Genomic DNA, 18,131 nt, shown 5'->3' with positions numbered 1-18,131 from the left:
ACCACTAAAGGAACGATCGCATATCAAGCCTTACCATATTTGATGATCTTGACAAGGTCGTGGTCTTTCTCCAGCGACTTGAAAATCCTGTACGAGTGCTTCGTCGGTTTGTGGACGGACTGTAGGAGCCTCGGAGCTCCTGCTGCCTCCTATCTGCCTGAGTTCCTGCTCCAGCCTTCGGACCTTCTGCTCCAACGTCTCAACATATCTGCAGAGTCCACTCTATCAGACCGGTTGAACAAATTCGGATGGATGGGTCACGTACCCTCTGTCTACGGTGGGATGTCTGCTAGGATTGTCGTAGATGCACCTCAGACTTCTCTTGCTGCAGAAGCCGCAAGCCGGACGAGACCCATCGCACTTGTTCTTGCGCTTTCGGCAAGTGAGGCAAGCCTGTCCAGACCGCAAACGGTCGATACCGTTATCGTAAAGTTGGGGAAGGTGAGCTTCCATCTTTTCTTTTCATTTTTAAGCATGACATGTAAACTACTAGATGAGATCTCTGGGTCACAGCCAAGACGAAGAGGAGGCCAGAGATGTGTGTCTGGTGCTCGGTACTCCACTACGGTTGGAGGCATTTAAGCGGGGTAGTTTCGGATAGGTTGTGGAGGATATGGGTGCTTTGTTAGGCGAGTAAGGTCTGGACTTTCGAAGAAATGGATTTGCGCCGCCAGATTTAACACGGCAAGGTGTGGGCATTTTCCACAGACCACATGACTCCGCAAATGACTTGCTTTGATTGGTTGGAAATTCTATGCAATTCTCGATGCGTCTACCCCTTTTATGAGGGCTACACAACCAGGTGCTGGCTACAGCAACCCCCAGAACATTCGATTTGATCCATTCAACAACAGACGGACAGAACTCGATCTTTGTGATTTTGCTTACTACACATTGATCAGCTACCCTGTGATCACGTGGGTATCAAGAAGATCGGCTCGTCGAATCCGTTAGGGGTCTCACGCAGAGTGAAGACGTGAGGGTCATCATATGGAGCACCATCAATCGTTCGATTCAATGTGAACTCTCGAAGAGTCATGTTACGTCCAGCGCAAGGAAAAAATTCGACCCCTCAAGTTGTTTTCGCTCGTTATGAAGTCCTAATCGGCGAGGTCCAACGAAAAGAGTTTACCAATTTCCCTGCTGATTATACCCTGAGCAGCTGTTGGAATGGGCAGCATCAGTCAGTCATGGAGACTTTGGCAGAGTTTATTGATAATGCTGGACAGTGACTCGGCCGTTGAGGACTAGAGGTGGGTAAAAAAGGCCACCCGGAATACAAGGCAGGCATCTAGCGCCATGAGGAACAAAAATTCCCGTATGGCCGTGACAATTATGTTCTTCACGGTGGGTCGAGGATTAGTGTCAATAATGACGAGGTGTTACACACCTCACCGTGTATAATGCGAAAGGGACCGAGTACATGATAGCACTAACCTTCAGCCCACCACCCTAGCCAAAAACTTACACAGAGAGCACCGGCGTGTTCTCCTCAGGGGAGAAACCTCTTATTATTCCTGCTAGCATCAACTATAGGCCCATCACCGCGACCGTCGACTTATTATGGGAGAAGATTCCTTGTCTAATTGGAGAATCCCTTTGTAGCCGGCGATAACTCGAGATCAGAGAGAACAATACTAAGCCGCTTCTCTCATTCCAGAAGAACAATACTAAGACCAACCTTTGTCTCTGAGAGTCATCCGTCTCCATTTTAGTGATTCACTGTACTTTATGGCACTATGCTCAGTAGGATGAGACCCAATCAAATATTCCAGTTTTCTTTGAAAACGGTTAGCAAGACTCGTGAGGTGCTTGTTTGAAGCCATGACAGCTTCTCATACGCCTGTCAGACAGACAAAGATTTCCTTTCTCAATTTCTCGAGGGCATCCGTCACCAGGTACATATACTGTTCTAATGAAGGTTGAAGTATATCCTTGTACAGGTCCACAGTTTTGCTGATTATACTGACAAACAGCCAAAATGGTAGCTATTAAAATTTCCCTTATCCTCATCGTCTCGCTAGCAACTCTTACCACTACATTACCAGGTATGGGGCAATGGGAAAAGCCTGACAGCGCTCCAACTGGTGTCGGATGCGCTGACCACGACGGTTCTTGTGGTGGTGACCACGGCGGCTATCACACTCACCATCCAGACTATCATCGCCGCGGCGAGAACACTAGAGTGGTGTATCGCAATGGCCGTTTGATTCACTCAGGAGGAGACACCTATCAGGGGAAGAGACCAGAAAAAGAAAGACATTCGCGAGAGGTTGACCACGATGAACACCATGCAAACAACGACCACCGCGCGAATGGCGATGGCGACGATGACTTTCCAGGCCCAAGATTCCGACACATAATGGGAGAACACGAAGACGGCGACCTACACACCCATCACTCTCGTACGATGCCCCTGGGTATTTACGAATGCATGAACAAAAACTTCATCATGCCATGCATATGGACGCCGATTGAAGATGGCGGCTGCTATAACCGGCAAGGACCAACTCCCCTGTCCATCCCCTTTCACCTTGTCTCTCCGATGCTTACACTTGCTGTCAGGATTCAATGCTAATATTTCTCGTGTGAATCTAGGAACTACGGATCTCAAGGATCTATGGGCCCAGATAAAGGCCTCGAGTGTTCCATGTACGAACAAAATTACTGTAATCATGACGGGTGGTTGAAAGTCGATGGATTCCACTATCCTGGCATGAAAGACTATCAGAGAAGTCAGTTATTGATTGACAATGCGATGAACGATGACGGACCGATTAGCGTTAGTTGCAAATATGGAGCGATCAAGAAGGGAGGTGCGCCCTGAATGTCGGACTTTTCTCGCAGGACAGCGAGTCAAAGGGGCTGGCTGGGAGTGCCGCAGATAGTCTCCACGGACGCATAGAAATTCGCTTGGGCAGGAAGCGGGATGTGGTCTCACGGGCACCATTAGCCAACTTGGCAATCAAGATTTCACCCCAGAATCTCGTTCTTGAATTGTAGTGATAACCGATGACCTGGCTCTTTGTCTTCAGCCTGATCCGGCTGTGCTCCACCGGCCTGCAAGGCTGAGAGCGCGCCACCATGTGAGGCCACAAGTGCCACAGATGACGTAGCGTACCATCCATGTTCGTTCGACCTTGATTTCTCCTACGCTCAATCACTGCCGTGATCTGATGAGCCTATTCAGTCCTTGTACCCCGTTCAAGGCAATCGATCTTCGAACCCATCGGTCATCGCTCACCTGGCCAGCCCTAAATCCGTATCCCGAAACAGGTTTCACAACCTTTCACTTGGTGTCCGATAGGTCGTTGGCCCTTCTTACGAGACCTTCAGCTCACAGAGTTTCCTGATATGATTATGAGTAAGCTCCCAGTGGGGTTAGCTGTGCTGAGCTGTCGTTTTTCATTAGCAGAAACATGTGGAATGACATCGTTCGCTCTTGAGGCCTAAAAGGGTTATCGATCTCATGGAAGGTGTATTCGAAACGGGAGGGTGGGTAAGTATATGGTTGGGATATGCGTCGCTTGATCTTCTCTCTGTCTTCTTCAGAACATCGTTATCCACCACCTGACCGAGTAAAATACAATCCTATCCCTATCAATCCACAACAATAATCAGTCAGCAAACATGAACTCCCTCAGATCCGCAGGAAACTACATCTCCAACAAAGTCAAGGGCTCTGCTCACGGCGCGAGCAAAGAGACCAACAAGTCGTATGTACTCTTCCCTGTTTTCAAGAAGTGAAACAGCTGCTGATGCGCTGCGCAGGATCGCCAAAGACCCCAACGTTCGAACTTCGACTCGTTTGCGAGCTGCGAGCAACGCCGTCAAGGATAAGATGCATGAGACCAGCCATAACACACAGGCCGACGTGAATAAACAAGCTGCAAAGCATAACTATTAGTCTATGCTCAGGCGGATGTTAAACGACGTAGGAATGAGATTGACAAACGATGGCGCGTGCGGGTGATGAGTCTGCCGTGCTGTGATATCCCCGTTTGTGGCCAAGTTTGAGGCTTAGCAGGCTTGATATTTTCTAGAATGAAGATTGATAATTGAATGACCCAGAATTATACCTAGATCATCACATTCCACCTGTCCATTTCCAGCAGTTCTTAAAACTTTCTAGATATTAGCGCTCGGTCGGGAAACTCATCAAAGTACTTGTCTGCGGTGATGAACCAGAACTATCATGGTTATATTCATCTTTTTGGCGTTTGCCAGTATAATGAGGTCAACATAAACAGTCCACCTAGAGCCCAATCTTGCAAACTCGCAAAATCTTTGCCTGTTTATCTGCGATCATGTCAAATCCATCCGGGCTAGCCCAAGTACCATGCTGATGCAGGTCCTTCCGCCCGTCTATTTCGTCTTGATATGTTTCAACTTATTCGGTTCGTGCAAGAAATTATTCGCATATGCCTTGGGCACGAACCTCCTAACCTGTGGCTCCTGCACATACCACTCATAACCCTGCTTCTCAGCGAACGCAATGGCCTCCTCTTTCGTTCTGAAGTTGATTCTGGTTGCTTGCATGAAATCCGCCGACGACTGCCAGCCCATCAGGGGATTCTCCCACCGGTGGCCCTTGCCCAGCACATCCCAGTCCATGCGCCAGGCATGCGAGCCCCATGTTCCGGACTGAGTTGCGGGTTTCGCGGGTTTGTAGATTCTAGAAAACGTGGCTTGTCAGCAACTCCGACTGGCGTCTGATATAAAGCTCACAGTTCTCACCTGACTGTTCGAGCTTGTAAATCCACAGGAGCTCCAGATAAGACAGCAGCGGGCGTGACCTCGCCGGGTTCACTGCCATTCATCACTCTCTTGGGAACAGGCGAGTAGCATGATGTTCCGTGATCCACCATTGCAGTATAATCAGGTTGGTGGTCAGGATGGTATTTTTTGACCGCCGCGTCGTTCTTGTTCTCGATCTCGACCATTGAAGCTTGATCTTCGGTCATTTGCATGGCTTGGACGTCGGGGACAGCTTTCGGGTCGGGCTCGCCTAGCCGCCGTGGCGGTGTCTGTGAAAGCCATCTTGTTGATCGGGGGACCTGCGTGCAGGCTCTGGGAAGTCGGAGGGAGTTTTGGGAAGACCGTAGAAACGACATTGATGTGGTGTATGTGGCCGACAACAAACAATTGGGATCTCGGTCTGAAGTTTGAGTCTCAAGCTCCAAACTTAACCCCCGATTGGGAAGAAGGTCATGCCGCCCTATGCCCACCCGTGACTCGACACCCCTCGTTGGTACAGAACACCATCCTCGATTCTCTCAAGATTCTCTCATATGGGCAAATCGAGATGACAAAAGTCGAGAAGCAGAATCAACATGTCCAATCTAGCTGAACAAATCGAAGTCGAGCTGGGCCGAGAGGTCTCCTCGGCAACGGAGCCGCAACCACCTCCCATCTCCAATCTGCAACATGCATTCATCGTCATCGCCTCTACCACGCTTGTCTTTACAGTATGCGGTATCGCGTTCGCCTTCGGCGTTTATCAAGAGCTCTATGAAAGCATGTCTCACATCCCTTCATCTCCTTTCTACGGCTCTTCACCGGCGGAAATTGACCTGATTGGTACCCTAGCCATCTCCCTCATGACCATCGGCGCCCCATTCGCTACAGCCTGGACAAAGCGGTATCCTCCATACCTTGTCATTTGGTCCGGCAGCGTCGTGTTTTTCGGCGCCTTTCTTTTAGCTTCGTTTAGCCAACGGCTCTGGCAATTCGAACTCACGCAAGGCTTTCTCGCGGGAGTCGGCACGTGTCTATCATATATTTGCCCGCCGTCACGGTGACGCCGACATGGTTCACTGCTCGCCGTGGCCTTGCCATGGGTATTGTTCTCTCAGGTACCGGCATCGGAGGAGTTGTCTGGGCACCTGTCTTACACTCACTCATCGCCGCGGTCGGATTTCGCAATACCTTAAGGATCTCAGGCTCCGTTGCATTTCTGCTTATCATCGCGGCCGGATCCGTCGTGACGTGGGAGCCTGGTACCCTCCGTCGTTTTCAAGCAGAGGCAATACCTTCATCGCGTGCTGCAGGACTTTTCCAAATACCTTTGATAAACTATCGCATTGCTCGATCTCGAAAGTTCCTCGCGCAAGCTCTGGGGGCGATTCTGCAGTCAGCAGCGTATTATACACCGGTATTCTTCTTCGCATCATACGCAAGAACTTTAGGCTACTCTGCGGCCACCGCCTCCGACTTCATCGCTCTATCGAACGCTGCGAATGCCATCGGTAAGATTGTCATTGGTCATGCGGCGGACAGAATCGGTCGCCTCAATACTCTATTGCTCACCACAGGAATCTCAGCAATCAGTGCTCTGGTCCTGTGGCTTCCGTCATCCCTCTCTCAAACCCAGTCTGATGGTCGGAATTTCTTCATCGCCTTCACAGTCCTCTATGGTGTATTTGCATCGGCGTATGTCTCTCTCTTTCCAACTTCGCTTGTTGAGTTATTTGGAGTGCAGCACTTCGCATCTGTTAACGGTGTGCTATATATGGGACGCGGTTTGGCAACGATGGTGGGGACACCGGTCGCCGGAGCGCTGATCAGAAGTTCGACGAATGAAACAGGTCCAAAACACTACCAGAACACCAGTATTATGGTTGGCGTCCTCCTGTCGACAGCGACTATGGCTGTGCTGTGGGTTAGATTCGAGGCAGTTGTCGAGATAACAAGAGAAGGGGAAAACAAAAGATTTATCAGCCAAATATAATCACACACAGGCACTCTACAATGGTGGACTTGTGCTTTTCTTCTTGGCTTGAAAGATTACTACACCAAAGGTTCATGGGGGGTTGTGCAGAAGCACAACTCGGTCGTTCCGTGTTCCAATATTAGCCCAAGACCAGCGTGAACTCACCAAAGTATACTACCTGTAGAGAGACCCGATTGATAGCCAGCTACATGCCTGCACGGGCCAATACGATCTTACCGAAAAAGCACTCTCAATTACAACATTTTTCCATTTTTGGTACACTCGTCCTACAGAGAAAGTATACTGCCTCGACGAGCTTCTCAGCTATGATAATAACCAGTTAAATAGCATCACTAAGAAGGTCCTCTCACGGTTTCATCAAATAATAGAAGTCGCCTTGGATATCTCAATCGATTCTGTAGCGTCCACATTTTCATGCTGGGCCACCCGTGGCCTGTTTGTTTCCCGCCAATTACTGTAGGGTTAAAGCGGAGGATAATCTCAATCAGTGTAGGACAGATTCTCAACCTTCGGCAGAACCCAGAAATTGCTGTAGCAGCAAAGCATGACGATTCATATATTCCGTCAAAGAGCGAGGCTGTCTCCAACTACCGAAACAAGGATGCTGAATTCGCCCCAATGGTAGGAGCGGATGCAAACCGGTGTGGTTTAGTCTGCATGAGATCGCCATGTTGGTCATGCAGAAATGGCTAGAGTATTGGCCAACAAGTTGTGCACTCATCTAGTGATTACCATTGATAGGTCTGCTCTGCATAATACTTCGATCGACTTCGACAAGAGTCATGCGCTCAGGATGTATGGACGACCTATTTCATGACACGAAAGGCAGGGCCAGTCTACCATGGCAGTCTCGCAATTACTCAGGTTTCTTTCAAAGTTGATTTAATTTTTGAACAATATCTTCATTTGCCTACCTCCATGCCTACGGGCGTCGAATTTGCCGCCGCAGTGGCCGGACTCTTTCAGCTTTCCATCCAGCTGTCGGGCTACTGCACGAAATCCTATCGATCCATCCGGGGAGCTCAAAAGAATGCCAAACAATTGCGCAGATCCGTCTCTCAATTTTCATATATCATAGATCTATTGTACAAAACCGCCGACGATATAAGTTCGAGAAACATTGCTATAGCTGAAGATCCACAAACGATAAAACATCTCAACCAAATCCGAAAGGCTATCAGCGCGGAAATGTCAAACATAGGCATGACTTTCAGAAGGATTGAACCTCTCGAAAACCCCAAAGCAACACGACTCTCACGAATGCGTGCCAAACTTATGTGGATGATTTGTGACGAGAAAGATCTGAAAGAACTTTTAGCCAAACTGGAACCCATCAAACTTAGTCTTCTAGTGCTGACTGGAATATTCAACACCCGGATTTTACTATCTAAATGGGATGAGGATCGCAAAAATGGCAAAGTAATCTCTCACGAGATTCCCGGGCAAATGTGCGTTGTGGCATCCATTGATCTGATCGCCCGTGAGTTTGCAAACAACAGACTAATATATCTGGTACAGCAAGGAACTAAGAAAACAGATCAAAATGTTCACACAAGAGTGCAAGGACAATCAACGTTATTATGAGGCCATTCGGACAGTCAAAATTACAAGGACTGGTACCAGGAACTCATTCGCCAAGCAAACGACACAGGAGCAGACTCTTCTGAACTTGATTGAAAGAACTCAAGTTCTGGCGGAGGAACAGATCGCAATCTCCAAGGCTGTGATGAAGGAACTTGCAAACGGAACAGTCGTATCATCCAGCAGTGACGCAGCTGTCAGTCCCAGCTCCAGAGTTCCGCTAGGCCAGGAGGGTCTGGAACAGGTTGAGATCCATCCGACCGCCAGAGACATATCAGCCATTCCAACGACCGATCCGCCAACCGATCCGCCTGTGCCAGAGCTTGTGGTTATTCCTCACTCCAGCAACTCCCAAGAGTGCACGGAAGCAAATAGTGTCCTTCCAGCTCAACATGAGGAGCCGATTGAGCAGCCATACATGCTCGTGATTCACGATAATGGTAAGACGGTCACGGAGGAGTGGCGACGGCCCCGTGTACTTGCTTCCATATCAGAGAATTCGGTTTCGGTCCTCTCCGACCGCCGGTCAGATTCAGGCGCGCCTCGGGATTGAATCAGGATCCTCAAATGGAAGACCCACGAATGAGAGATGGATTTAATGGCAAGCATGTGTCGAATTCAGTTTGACGGGACTCTCTTTTACCCAAATGTTTGGGTGATAATGTGACCGATCTGTCCTCGGATATTAGACAAAAGACGCTCGACGCGTTCAACACCTGCAGCGACCTTTAGGATATCGAAATTCGGGCCCATCTGACATTGCCCGATATTAACTCATTCCCTGTGGTTTCTATCGGAGACAGTTGCATCAAATACCGTGCCCTGAATGAGAAACTATTTGAGCGATCGACCGCCCCTGTATCAGTCATGGCGGCTGATGGATCATCATCCCACTTGTTTTGTGTCGTCCCTGTCCCAGCCTGAGATTCAGGATGATCGAGGGTCAAGGCAACTACCGAGCGAACGGCCGCCAGTAATTCGGAAGCCAGAGACTCTCCAGCTCGGGCCTCGGGATTTGTGACGTTGAGCGCAAAAGCATCGATATCCTGCAAGATCCCTTCTTCTTGCACATCAGTCCCGACCTTGTTGAAAGCCAAGAGGGTAAATGGAGCAACTCTAAGCTGTCTTGAACCTGGTTCTGGAAGAACCGAGAGTCGAATTGGATTGAATTTGTTGAGCAACAACATGGCCCTCTTGTCCAGTCGAATCACAACGTATGTCCCTGTCAAAGTCCCATCGTCACTCAGTTCTACGTTGTGCGATTTCACCCCCTGAGGCGGAGTTAACAGACTCAGTTGCCTGCCCGCGTTGAGAAGACTGCTCGGTGCCCAACGCAGTCCTGGAATCGAGAGCTTATGCCCCGTCAAAAAAATAATGTTCACAGGAATGGTGACCTTGCCCCGGAGAGCTATCCAGAAAATGGCCATCCGCTCATCCAGGGATTGGGTATTCAATATGGGCCGGGTGTCGACATTGAAAAGCGCGGCGAGAGCTGGTACCTCGTCCTCGCGCTTACTGGTCGTACGATAACAGAGGGATTGGTGGATATATCGGAGCTCATTGATATTCTGTGAGAACAATCCGAAGAGATCGGGTATAAGTGCTCCGGTGACTGGATTCTCGTACTCGTTTTCTCCATCCATGAGCAGATGCTGCAGAAGTCCAGCACCATTCTTGAAAGCGATATATGGGAGACGAGATAGCCGACCTTCGGGAAGCGTCCACATTCGTTGCATCCACGCTGCAGTGGTGATCCATAGCAACATCTGCCGAGTGCTCGAGGAAGGTGAGCGCATGAGCTCTGGGTCCAAGACTAGCGTTGTGTTTGCCAGGCTATACACTTTGTTGATACTGTGGATGGACAATTTTCGCAATCTCCGTCCTCGCGGAATGCAGAGGGAATCAATCCAAACGAGTTTCTTGTTGTCGTTATCTTCCATATATCCCGCTAGCCGATCTAGTGCGCATTGCGGAAGTCCTGCTTCCGACGTGCTGCCAAATCCACCGGACCAGACGTGCGACACGGCAGTGAACACTGTTTTATTAGGCTCGAATGGCACAGCCTCGATTGATTTCCCTTCACTGTCGGAGATCTTGTTAAAATCCATCAATGGAATTTGGCCATGATCCAAGATCTCTGCGATTCGATCTAGACTCGGCCTCACAAACGAGCACTGACAATCAGGATGGGTATGTAAGGGCTTGTAGGTACCTTCGTCAATATTATGCCTTACACATTCTGCTGCTGAGCATGAGTGATGGCTGAAATACGTTGATGATGGCCCTATGACAGCAGCATATTCCGCAACGATGACATTGAAGGGACTCAGCATGGTTCGAATATATGGACACCATCCACACTTGACCATTCGTTCTCTTAGAGTTTGCTCCACATCATATGTAAAAGACCAATGATACTGAAGCGGTGTTCTGAAGTTCACTGACACCCATATAGCGAGGAACTCTCCGGTGTACTGAAGCGTCACGCCTAGCAGAGCGAACATTCGCATGACTGAATGATACGTCTCGTCGCAGAACTCCAGGTTCGGCTTGATGAAGAGCTGGGTTTCGCCGAGCATTCTGTTCCACATCCTCGCCGCCCTGAGGACATGGTTGAACCGGCTCAAAATGCTGACTTTGCTGGGGTCATCTTTCGAGGTGCTTTTGAAACTTGTTTCCAAGTTTTTGATAATTTGTCTCAACGACTCGCTCGTGAACACGAGCTTTGAAGATTTCGATACAACGAAGTCGTCCTTTTCCAGGCCCTTTCCGAGCGCTGCTTCCCAGAGGCCAATGCTGAACCAACTTTGGAGGAACGGTTTCAAGAACTCTTTCTCTAGTCCTCCCAGTCTCCCTTCTTTGAGGTCGAGTAACTTTTCTCGAGACCAGCCGCGCTGCAACGCATAGTCATCAAATGTTCCAAGATGCTCAGATGGTGTGTGGTCAAATCCGAGCCACGGTATTTTTGGAATGAACTCGTCAAATTTTTCTTTTTCGTCTGCTGATAAGATATGATCCATATTCTAGAGAATTCCCAATAAAATTCGTGGTTGAGGTGTTAATCCAGGACTGGCTTTAAAGCCTGAAGAAATTTTACTCCGACATCAAAATGTCCGCATCCGCAGCCTTAAATTCTTCCGCCAAATCCAAGGTCCAGACGGTATCAAGCAGCACTGCTTCAAGTCTTTGTGCGCTGAATGACTTATCAGATGACGACGAAGATTCATGAAGAGCGAATAAAACGAGAGAACAGAGCTCATTTAACAGCTCAACAACACCCATTACTCGCCTTTCTTGTCCATGCGCAATGACTTCATCAAGGCTTGTTTAGGCTTAGGTAGCCTAACAAGCCGTATTTGGCCCTCATTGGCGCTGCTCCCTTTGCGCCCGGCTTATCAAGTTCGAACGTTGGACTAGAAAGATCTATCCACAACGATGCAAGAGAGATCCAGAGTTCCATTGACCAGGTTCGTGGAGAGAGTTTCACGTTCAGGAATGCCAGAACTTTGAGAAGCTGAAAAGCAAACAACTTCTCATTAAGCGATCAATTTGGGCATTTGGTGGATGAAATGACGGCAGGCCCCACGGATGGCAAAAGAATTGATCCAGTAGGGGCCTTTTCCTAACGTGGTTAAAGCACCATAAACACACAACTTGCCGGCTTTGTTGTTGTAGCGGTGGGAAGAGAATGTATGTAAAGTCGTTGACTGGGAAATCCGCCTCTGGTTTAGGTGGCCTGTCCTCAAGCCTTCCTCCAAACATCCCCTTCCGCCGCCCTTCAATCACCGACCCTTCCTTGCCACGATCTCAAGTCGAATTGTTTGGGCCCCTTAAAGCCAGTATTTCTGCCTGACAACTTTGGACCTTACCTGTGCTCAGCTCTAGCGGAGGCTGACTCCGGGCAGATACACCCACAGATACATTGATACGAATGACGTACGTTGTCCCAGGGGGAGGGTAAACCGACGACGAAGCCCCCCCCTTTTCCCTTTTGGTGGGCCCATGGATCGGTGACCACCCTTAACGGATCAAACATTTCCCGGTCCACCCTCAACGGATTAACTATTTTCGGGTCCACTACCATCGGATTAAATATTTTCCGACCAGATCCCATCGGATCCAGTACCCATGTTCCCTCGACATCCATTGTGATTTCCTAGGCTGCAGATGCAGTGTCACGTGCCAAAAGTCCTGGCATGACTCGAATTCGTCGAGCCAAGCCACTGTAGCCACGTTTGATAATTGACCCAATTATCACCATGGATTAGATCCGATCAGTAGACCACCCCTACGGATCAAATATTTTCCGAACCACTACGGAGTACCGTCAGATTAACCATTTTCCGGTTCACCGCTATCGGATTAAATATTTTCCGGGATCACTATCATCAGATCCAATCCGTGGACCATGTGCGGGGGGCTTGACAAGCTCGATAGATCTTACCTGACATGATCCACGCATTGGATACTGGATCCGATGAAATCCAATTGCAACCTGTCTGGCGAACAATTGTCGAATTCCTCTGTCGAAGCCTTCCATCATGGCCCAGATACGCAGACGACGTTCCGCCTCTACCTTCGACTGGAAGGTCTCGCCGGCGGGAAGGGCATGTTGGCAGTCCACATTGGGCCTAGCCTAGTCACGTGCACCGCACCCTTCGGTGCCCCTTTTTGTAGCTTGCACCTCGGTCAGATAGATTTATTCAACCAATTTTCACTCGGCTCAACAGGGAATTATCGACGGCCCTTTCAAAAGGAGCCCTATACTGCGGATGACAGCCAGGACGGGCTGTCCAGGCGGCGGCGGCATAAACAAGAGCAGAAGAGGCCATATTGCTGGTTGAAAACACCACAGTTGCCGATACAAGCGCTGACGATAGGGTCAAATGAAAGCAATTCGATCAGATAGTAAGTCATTCAAGGCCTCACAGTTTCCCATAAAAATTACTATGTGTGTGTCAAGACTAGGATACGTCATTTATATCCGTGTATCTGTGGGTGTATCTGCCCGGAGTCAGCTCCCTCTAGCGTGTCTGCGCCTTCTTATTGGCCCCAAAGGGCGCAGGCGAACGACACATCGTCTGACGACGGACGCGTGAAATGCTTCTGATGATGGTCGATGACTCCCTCCAGTGTCAGGGCTCAAAGCAGTGGAGGGGGCACCCTGATGGAAGTGACAGGCACGACGAAGGAATGAGCAGGCGGCATGACGCCGGTGCTCCGGGATCGTGAACCCTGTACCGGAGAAGCCAGGCTGTGCTTTTTGGGAGAGGGAGTGGCCCTCCGTTAGTCGTCAATTTCAAGATCCGCTATTTGTTCGGTCCTTTCCATCCCACTAGCTCACATCTTCCAAAACACTCATCGGCCGTTTGTGTGAATTTACGTCTAGATTCAACTTTACCATGACTACCTTCATCCCTTATCAACCTCGAGACAAGTACTCCACTGCTCAGTCGCAACACCATTGACGTTTCCGCCTCAGTCGGGCCTCGTCCCTTCTTTGCGCCTCTGCGAGCCATCCTTGGCAGCCCTATTACGGTTCTTCAACTTGGGAGCTGACGTACTGCGACGCTATGAAGGCACGACCGGCAAATGGACCAAAATAGGACATCCAGCAACTCTGATCAACAAGCCCGGACCGGTCTGGCAAAGCGATGTCATCCGGAGCGTCGGTTGTTGTGTATAATATAAAGAAATCGTCTGGCCCAGCAGCCTTATTCCTCTCCTCAGTGTACGTTTCGGCGTTCAACTTCTTTTTGACAAATTTGCACCGTCCTACTTCGCGCACAATTTTGCTCCGAAAAGGCGTAAATGGCGCAGAGTCCGTCTGGATACTAAGAAAGAAATCGCCGGCCGACGCGCTCGGAGCGTTAAGGATGACATGGGATAACTGCTTCTCCGCATCCAAAGTTCCGATATCTTTGGTGACGATATCTTTGGCGGACGTTGCTTTGGTGCTGTACTGGTGGGCCGCTTCCGCATAATCAAGCCGCCGATTCACCACCACCGCCTCTTTGTCATCTCGTAATTTTTTGCACCCTGAATGTAAGCACCTGAACTCCACTTCCTCTCTATCACTAAATCCCGACGACCGCAAAATGCGAAAGTAGCAACAGAATGTCTCGAAGTTTTGCCAAGTGGTTTTTCCGGCGTGTCCTTTGCTTGTTTGAAGGTGAAGAAGCTGTTGGTAATCGTTGAATTCCCATTCCTTTAGAAGTCGGCAAAGGCGCTCGGTGTTTCGGGGGGGTAGCGACCGAGCAAGCAGCCAGAGCCAGATGTAAGGGGCTACAAGGTACCCCCACGCACCGTAACTGTATTGGGAATCGTAAGCTTCCTCAGCTTTTTCAAACCAGAGAAGCCCAGGCGCGGTAATATGCCCCAACCGCAAGTCCGACCCAGGGATAGAACTTTGGAGACGAACTGGTTGTCTGGAGAGGATAATCGGTACGACAGGGAGGAGGTCCTCTCCCATCATGGAGATGACTTCGTGATAGCGGTCCTCCAATTTGAAGAGGATTGCATTGGCCAATTCGGTGATATTTGGCTGGGACCTATTTCGATACTGAGCCAGTTCTTCGGCGATTGTTTCTATTGCCCCCGCGTGCCCACCAACGTCATTCACGAGAAGACGGGTGCCGGGGTCGTCGTTGAGAACTTCCGAGTTGTCATCCTTCCAAGTCGGCACATCTAACCGGTTGAGTGGTAGATATACGTGCTTGCGGTGGGAATCCATAAAATATTGACGTGCAAACCCAAGGTAGGTCGCAGTGACACAAGTCAAGATGAAGGGTGTTTGCCTCAATTTTCCTTCTTCGGTTTCGGAAGGATGGCGCGACATTAAACTTAAATCACCTATTTGGCGCAACAATCCATAAAAGACACTGTCATTACTCGTCCCGTCTCCGTCCCACGTAATGACTCTTTGGATTCCGTCGACCACCAAAATTCCAGTGAAATCGTTGTACAGGTCAACGTTTTCGGCTGCCGCGACGAGTCGGAAAACGTCACAAGGTGTTGCGACGTATTTGCGCCTGATACGTTCAATATTCCCACCAAGTAGCTGCCGCAGCATTCTGACACCAACCGCATTCCATGGCTTACTCTTTTCTTCATCCGTCAAGAATGTTTCGTTCTCAAACGAAACATGAAACACAAAGGCCGTTTTCAATCTCTGCGCAAGCTCAGGGTAGAGTTTGTGTTCAGTGTGGAGCGTGATGGCTTGTTGGACCGAAGAGGCGAATTCTGAGCCATGTCTCGACTTTCCAGTTCCGGCGCCCCCTAGGTAGAAATAGATGGGAACGTACACCTTGTCAGCTTGATTTTTCTTGTATCTGGTGTAGTGCTCGAGAACGTTCGGTGCAATTATCTTGTATAGCTCCGGGTGTGGCTGAAATACCCAGTTCACACCGCTCGTATTTAGAAGAGGACGTGGGGGCTTGTACGGGATTCCGGCCTTGAAAGCATCATATACTCTCCTTGGGCCTGCGAGATTGTTAGCTTGCTATATACGTAGCCTAAGTAGTATAAAAGATAGTAACTTACTCTTCATATCGGCGGCGTCGAACATCTCCACATCTTCGGCCTGGTGTCTGTTTCCTGTGACGTTGTTATCTTGCTACTTACGTGGTGTGCATGACATGAAAGACGAGTAACTTACTCTGTATACCGGCGGCCTCCTCTTCCGCGAGCTCCCTCGATAGATTCGCGAGCACTGCGGCTGTCCCGAGAGGTAGCTTGCAATCATTTCTGTAGAACTCCCTGTTACCAGCACAAGCCAAGAAAACCTCTCCTGAGGTTTCTGCCTTTCTGAGTTTCTCACTGCCGTCATTGTCGAGCAGGTCCGGTCGCTTGTCTTTGATCCAAGCTAGCAGATCGTTTACATTCCACCTGATTGCGGCTTTCTCTTTGTAGCTGGCCTGCTTGGGTGTATATTCTGGAAGGGGTTCCATGGCGGTTGATAGGACGGCGGGAGGTAGGTACAACAAGCGAAGCGGAGAGACGGGGAGTAGAATCAAGCACCAGCAGGCGTACCAAGCAGGAGTAGGAGTGGCTGCAGAGGACAAGTGAGTAGAAAGAAAAGGCGCAACGGCCAGTCAGAAGACGATATTGAGATCAGGATTTAAAAAAAAGCTTTGTTGGAATGAAAAGGTATATATTGACCTATGAGACGGTTGCCTGCTGGGCTGCAGCACAGGCAACAACACTGAAGAAATATAGAGCCAGAGCATTCATTCAAATTCAAATTGCACACCAAGTTTGACGGTCTGTTGATGCACACAACAAAGCACGCCGCCTACCGGGCCAATGTCTTTTCGCGCACCTTTAGTGACGACACACTAGCTATTTTCGCTACATTATTTCAAGTGGTGTCCGCCGGTTGCATTTTTTACATTCTGACATTCTGATCATGTGTCACGTGTGTCACACCTTGTGGATGTCACGTGGGTTGGAGGTCAGGGACGGGAAGTGTTAGTCTGTACACCACCTTTTGTTATTCTGTACTCCGTGGTCCATCTCTGATGAACTCATAGATGGGGTGCCGCAGCCAATGAAAGCTTCAGCCAGACAAGTTCAACTGAATGACCCTCCCCAACAGTTATCATCAAGTGCGACATCAACAATTACTGGCTGGAGCATTACCTTTACCCATCTAGGGCACCTAGAAACTCAATGGAGCTAGGCCGGACAACCCTCTTGCCTCACCTATGATCGAACACTAGTGAGGTCCCTCAATTCTATCGGTTCGACTAAAACCCGGTGTTGCCACTCAGATAAAATACGAACATTAATTTCCGGTTGGAATCACGTGATTTTGAGGTAACGTGTGTGAGACGCCAAGACCGTTGTGTTGGCCAATAATGTGGACCAGTGGCTTGGCAACTGTCACGTGAAAGTGTCGGCACCCCCAACCTCGATATTTAGATGGGGCCCTTGGATCGGATCCCATGATGTACCACCGCCATTGGATCCGATACGTGGACCATGTGGCCGGGTGGGGCTGGGAACAGTGGTCTCATTCGGCAGCGTGTACGGCACATCTTGCTACCCCAGCATAGCCTTCCCAGCCTGATCGGATCCAGTCTATGGCCCATGTGGAGATAGGCAGACGACACCGAAGACGCCATCAGCGAGCACCCGAATATTACCCCCATTCTAACATAATCCGAAATATCCTTCCGTGACATAAAGCTCCTCCCGATTCGTGTTATTTGAACATGTCGAACAAAGTTTACGTGTGTTAAATTCGGTGCTGGGAACGAGTTCTCCGTTTGAGGTTGCCTACCCTTTCGAGTACGATCACAGCCCCCCTTCGATTCTCCATCAGCTTCCTTCAAAACCTGCTTCGCCTCTCCTAATCCCCGATCCTCGCAGCCTCTGCACCCTTGACGCAACCCGTTTCGGCCCCTTTCATGTCTCCAATTCTTCCATAGCACATTTGGCTTCACCGGCCGCACAACGTGCAGGCTCAGCTGACCCCTCCATCATCTACGCCTTGACCATGGTCCTGAAGGTGTCGGCGTCGGTGCGTCTCCTGGCACCGCCTTGCGGAGATGAATCCGCGTGATGGGCGATTGTTCTAGACTTGTGAATGCCCAGGGGGATAGTCGTCAAAATCGAACATCCTGTCGAACGGAGTGAGACGCGGATAGAAGGGGTGAAAATGTCGATTGCAACTATGAATGGGAGGGCGGGAGCCCCCTATATAGGCCAGAATAGGGGCTCTTGGCACTAGGCACCAGCTGTCTGACACAGCCGTAGTTGCCACTCAGCTCTCCGTGCTGCAACCCAGTTGGGTGTCGAGCACAAAAATCTCCTC

The 18,131-nt window shown here is 49.6% G+C and overlaps 7 protein-coding genes across 7 annotated transcripts; 4 read left to right on the top strand and 3 right to left on the bottom strand.

The window, feature by feature from the left end:
• Positions 1–3,630: 3,630 nt before the first annotated feature.
• Positions 3,631–3,907, top strand: Z518_03181 (uncharacterized protein; the record flags this gene model as incomplete). Its single annotated transcript, XM_013420207.1, has 2 exons — positions 3,631–3,716; positions 3,772–3,907. The coding sequence occupies 2 exons, from the start codon at positions 3,631–3,633 to the stop codon at positions 3,905–3,907; spliced, it is 222 nt and encodes a 73-aa protein (XP_013275661.1).
• Positions 3,908–4,365: 458 nt separating this feature from the next.
• Z518_03180 (uncharacterized protein) lies at positions 4,366–5,114 on the bottom strand (the record flags this gene model as incomplete). Its single annotated transcript, XM_013420206.1, has 2 exons — positions 4,366–4,675; positions 4,738–5,114. The coding sequence occupies 2 exons, from the start codon at positions 5,112–5,114 to the stop codon at positions 4,366–4,368; spliced, it is 687 nt and encodes a 228-aa protein (XP_013275660.1).
• Positions 5,115–5,333: 219 nt separating this feature from the next.
• Z518_03179 (uncharacterized protein) lies at positions 5,334–5,801 on the top strand (the record flags this gene model as incomplete). Its single annotated transcript, XM_013420205.1, has 1 exon — positions 5,334–5,801. One exon carries the CDS (start codon positions 5,334–5,336, stop codon positions 5,799–5,801), a length of 468 nt encoding a protein of 155 aa, XP_013275659.1.
• Positions 5,802–5,836: 35 nt separating this feature from the next.
• Z518_03178 (uncharacterized protein) lies at positions 5,837–6,730 on the top strand (the record flags this gene model as incomplete). The annotated part of the gene is made up of 1 exon (XM_013420204.1): positions 5,837–6,730. The coding sequence occupies one exon, from the start codon at positions 5,837–5,839 to the stop codon at positions 6,728–6,730; it is 894 nt and encodes a 297-aa protein (XP_013275658.1).
• A 921-nt stretch (positions 6,731–7,651) lies between these two features.
• Positions 7,652–8,867, top strand: Z518_03177 (uncharacterized protein; the record flags this gene model as incomplete). Its single annotated transcript, XM_013420203.1, has 2 exons — positions 7,652–8,181; positions 8,252–8,867. The coding sequence occupies 2 exons, from the start codon at positions 7,652–7,654 to the stop codon at positions 8,865–8,867; spliced, it is 1,146 nt and encodes a 381-aa protein (XP_013275657.1).
• A 175-nt stretch (positions 8,868–9,042) lies between these two features.
• Positions 9,043–11,334, bottom strand: Z518_03176 (uncharacterized protein; the record flags this gene model as incomplete). Its single annotated transcript, XM_013420202.1, has 1 exon — positions 9,043–11,334. The coding sequence occupies one exon, from the start codon at positions 11,332–11,334 to the stop codon at positions 9,043–9,045; it is 2,292 nt and encodes a 763-aa protein (XP_013275656.1).
• A 2,513-nt stretch (positions 11,335–13,847) lies between these two features.
• Positions 13,848–16,263, bottom strand: Z518_03175 (uncharacterized protein; the record flags this gene model as incomplete). The annotated part of the gene is made up of 3 exons (XM_013420201.1): positions 13,848–15,796; positions 15,857–15,910; positions 15,972–16,263. The coding sequence occupies 3 exons, from the start codon at positions 16,261–16,263 to the stop codon at positions 13,848–13,850; spliced, it is 2,295 nt and encodes a 764-aa protein (XP_013275655.1).
• Between the last annotated feature and the right edge of the window lie 1,868 nt (positions 16,264–18,131).

This window comes from Rhinocladiella mackenziei, assembly GCF_000835555.1.
Source record: "Rhinocladiella mackenziei CBS 650.93 unplaced genomic scaffold supercont1.2, whole genome shotgun sequence".
Taxonomy (NCBI): domain Eukaryota; kingdom Fungi; phylum Ascomycota; class Eurotiomycetes; order Chaetothyriales; family Herpotrichiellaceae; genus Rhinocladiella; species Rhinocladiella mackenziei.
This window is presented reverse-complemented; position numbering and strand designations above follow the sequence as displayed.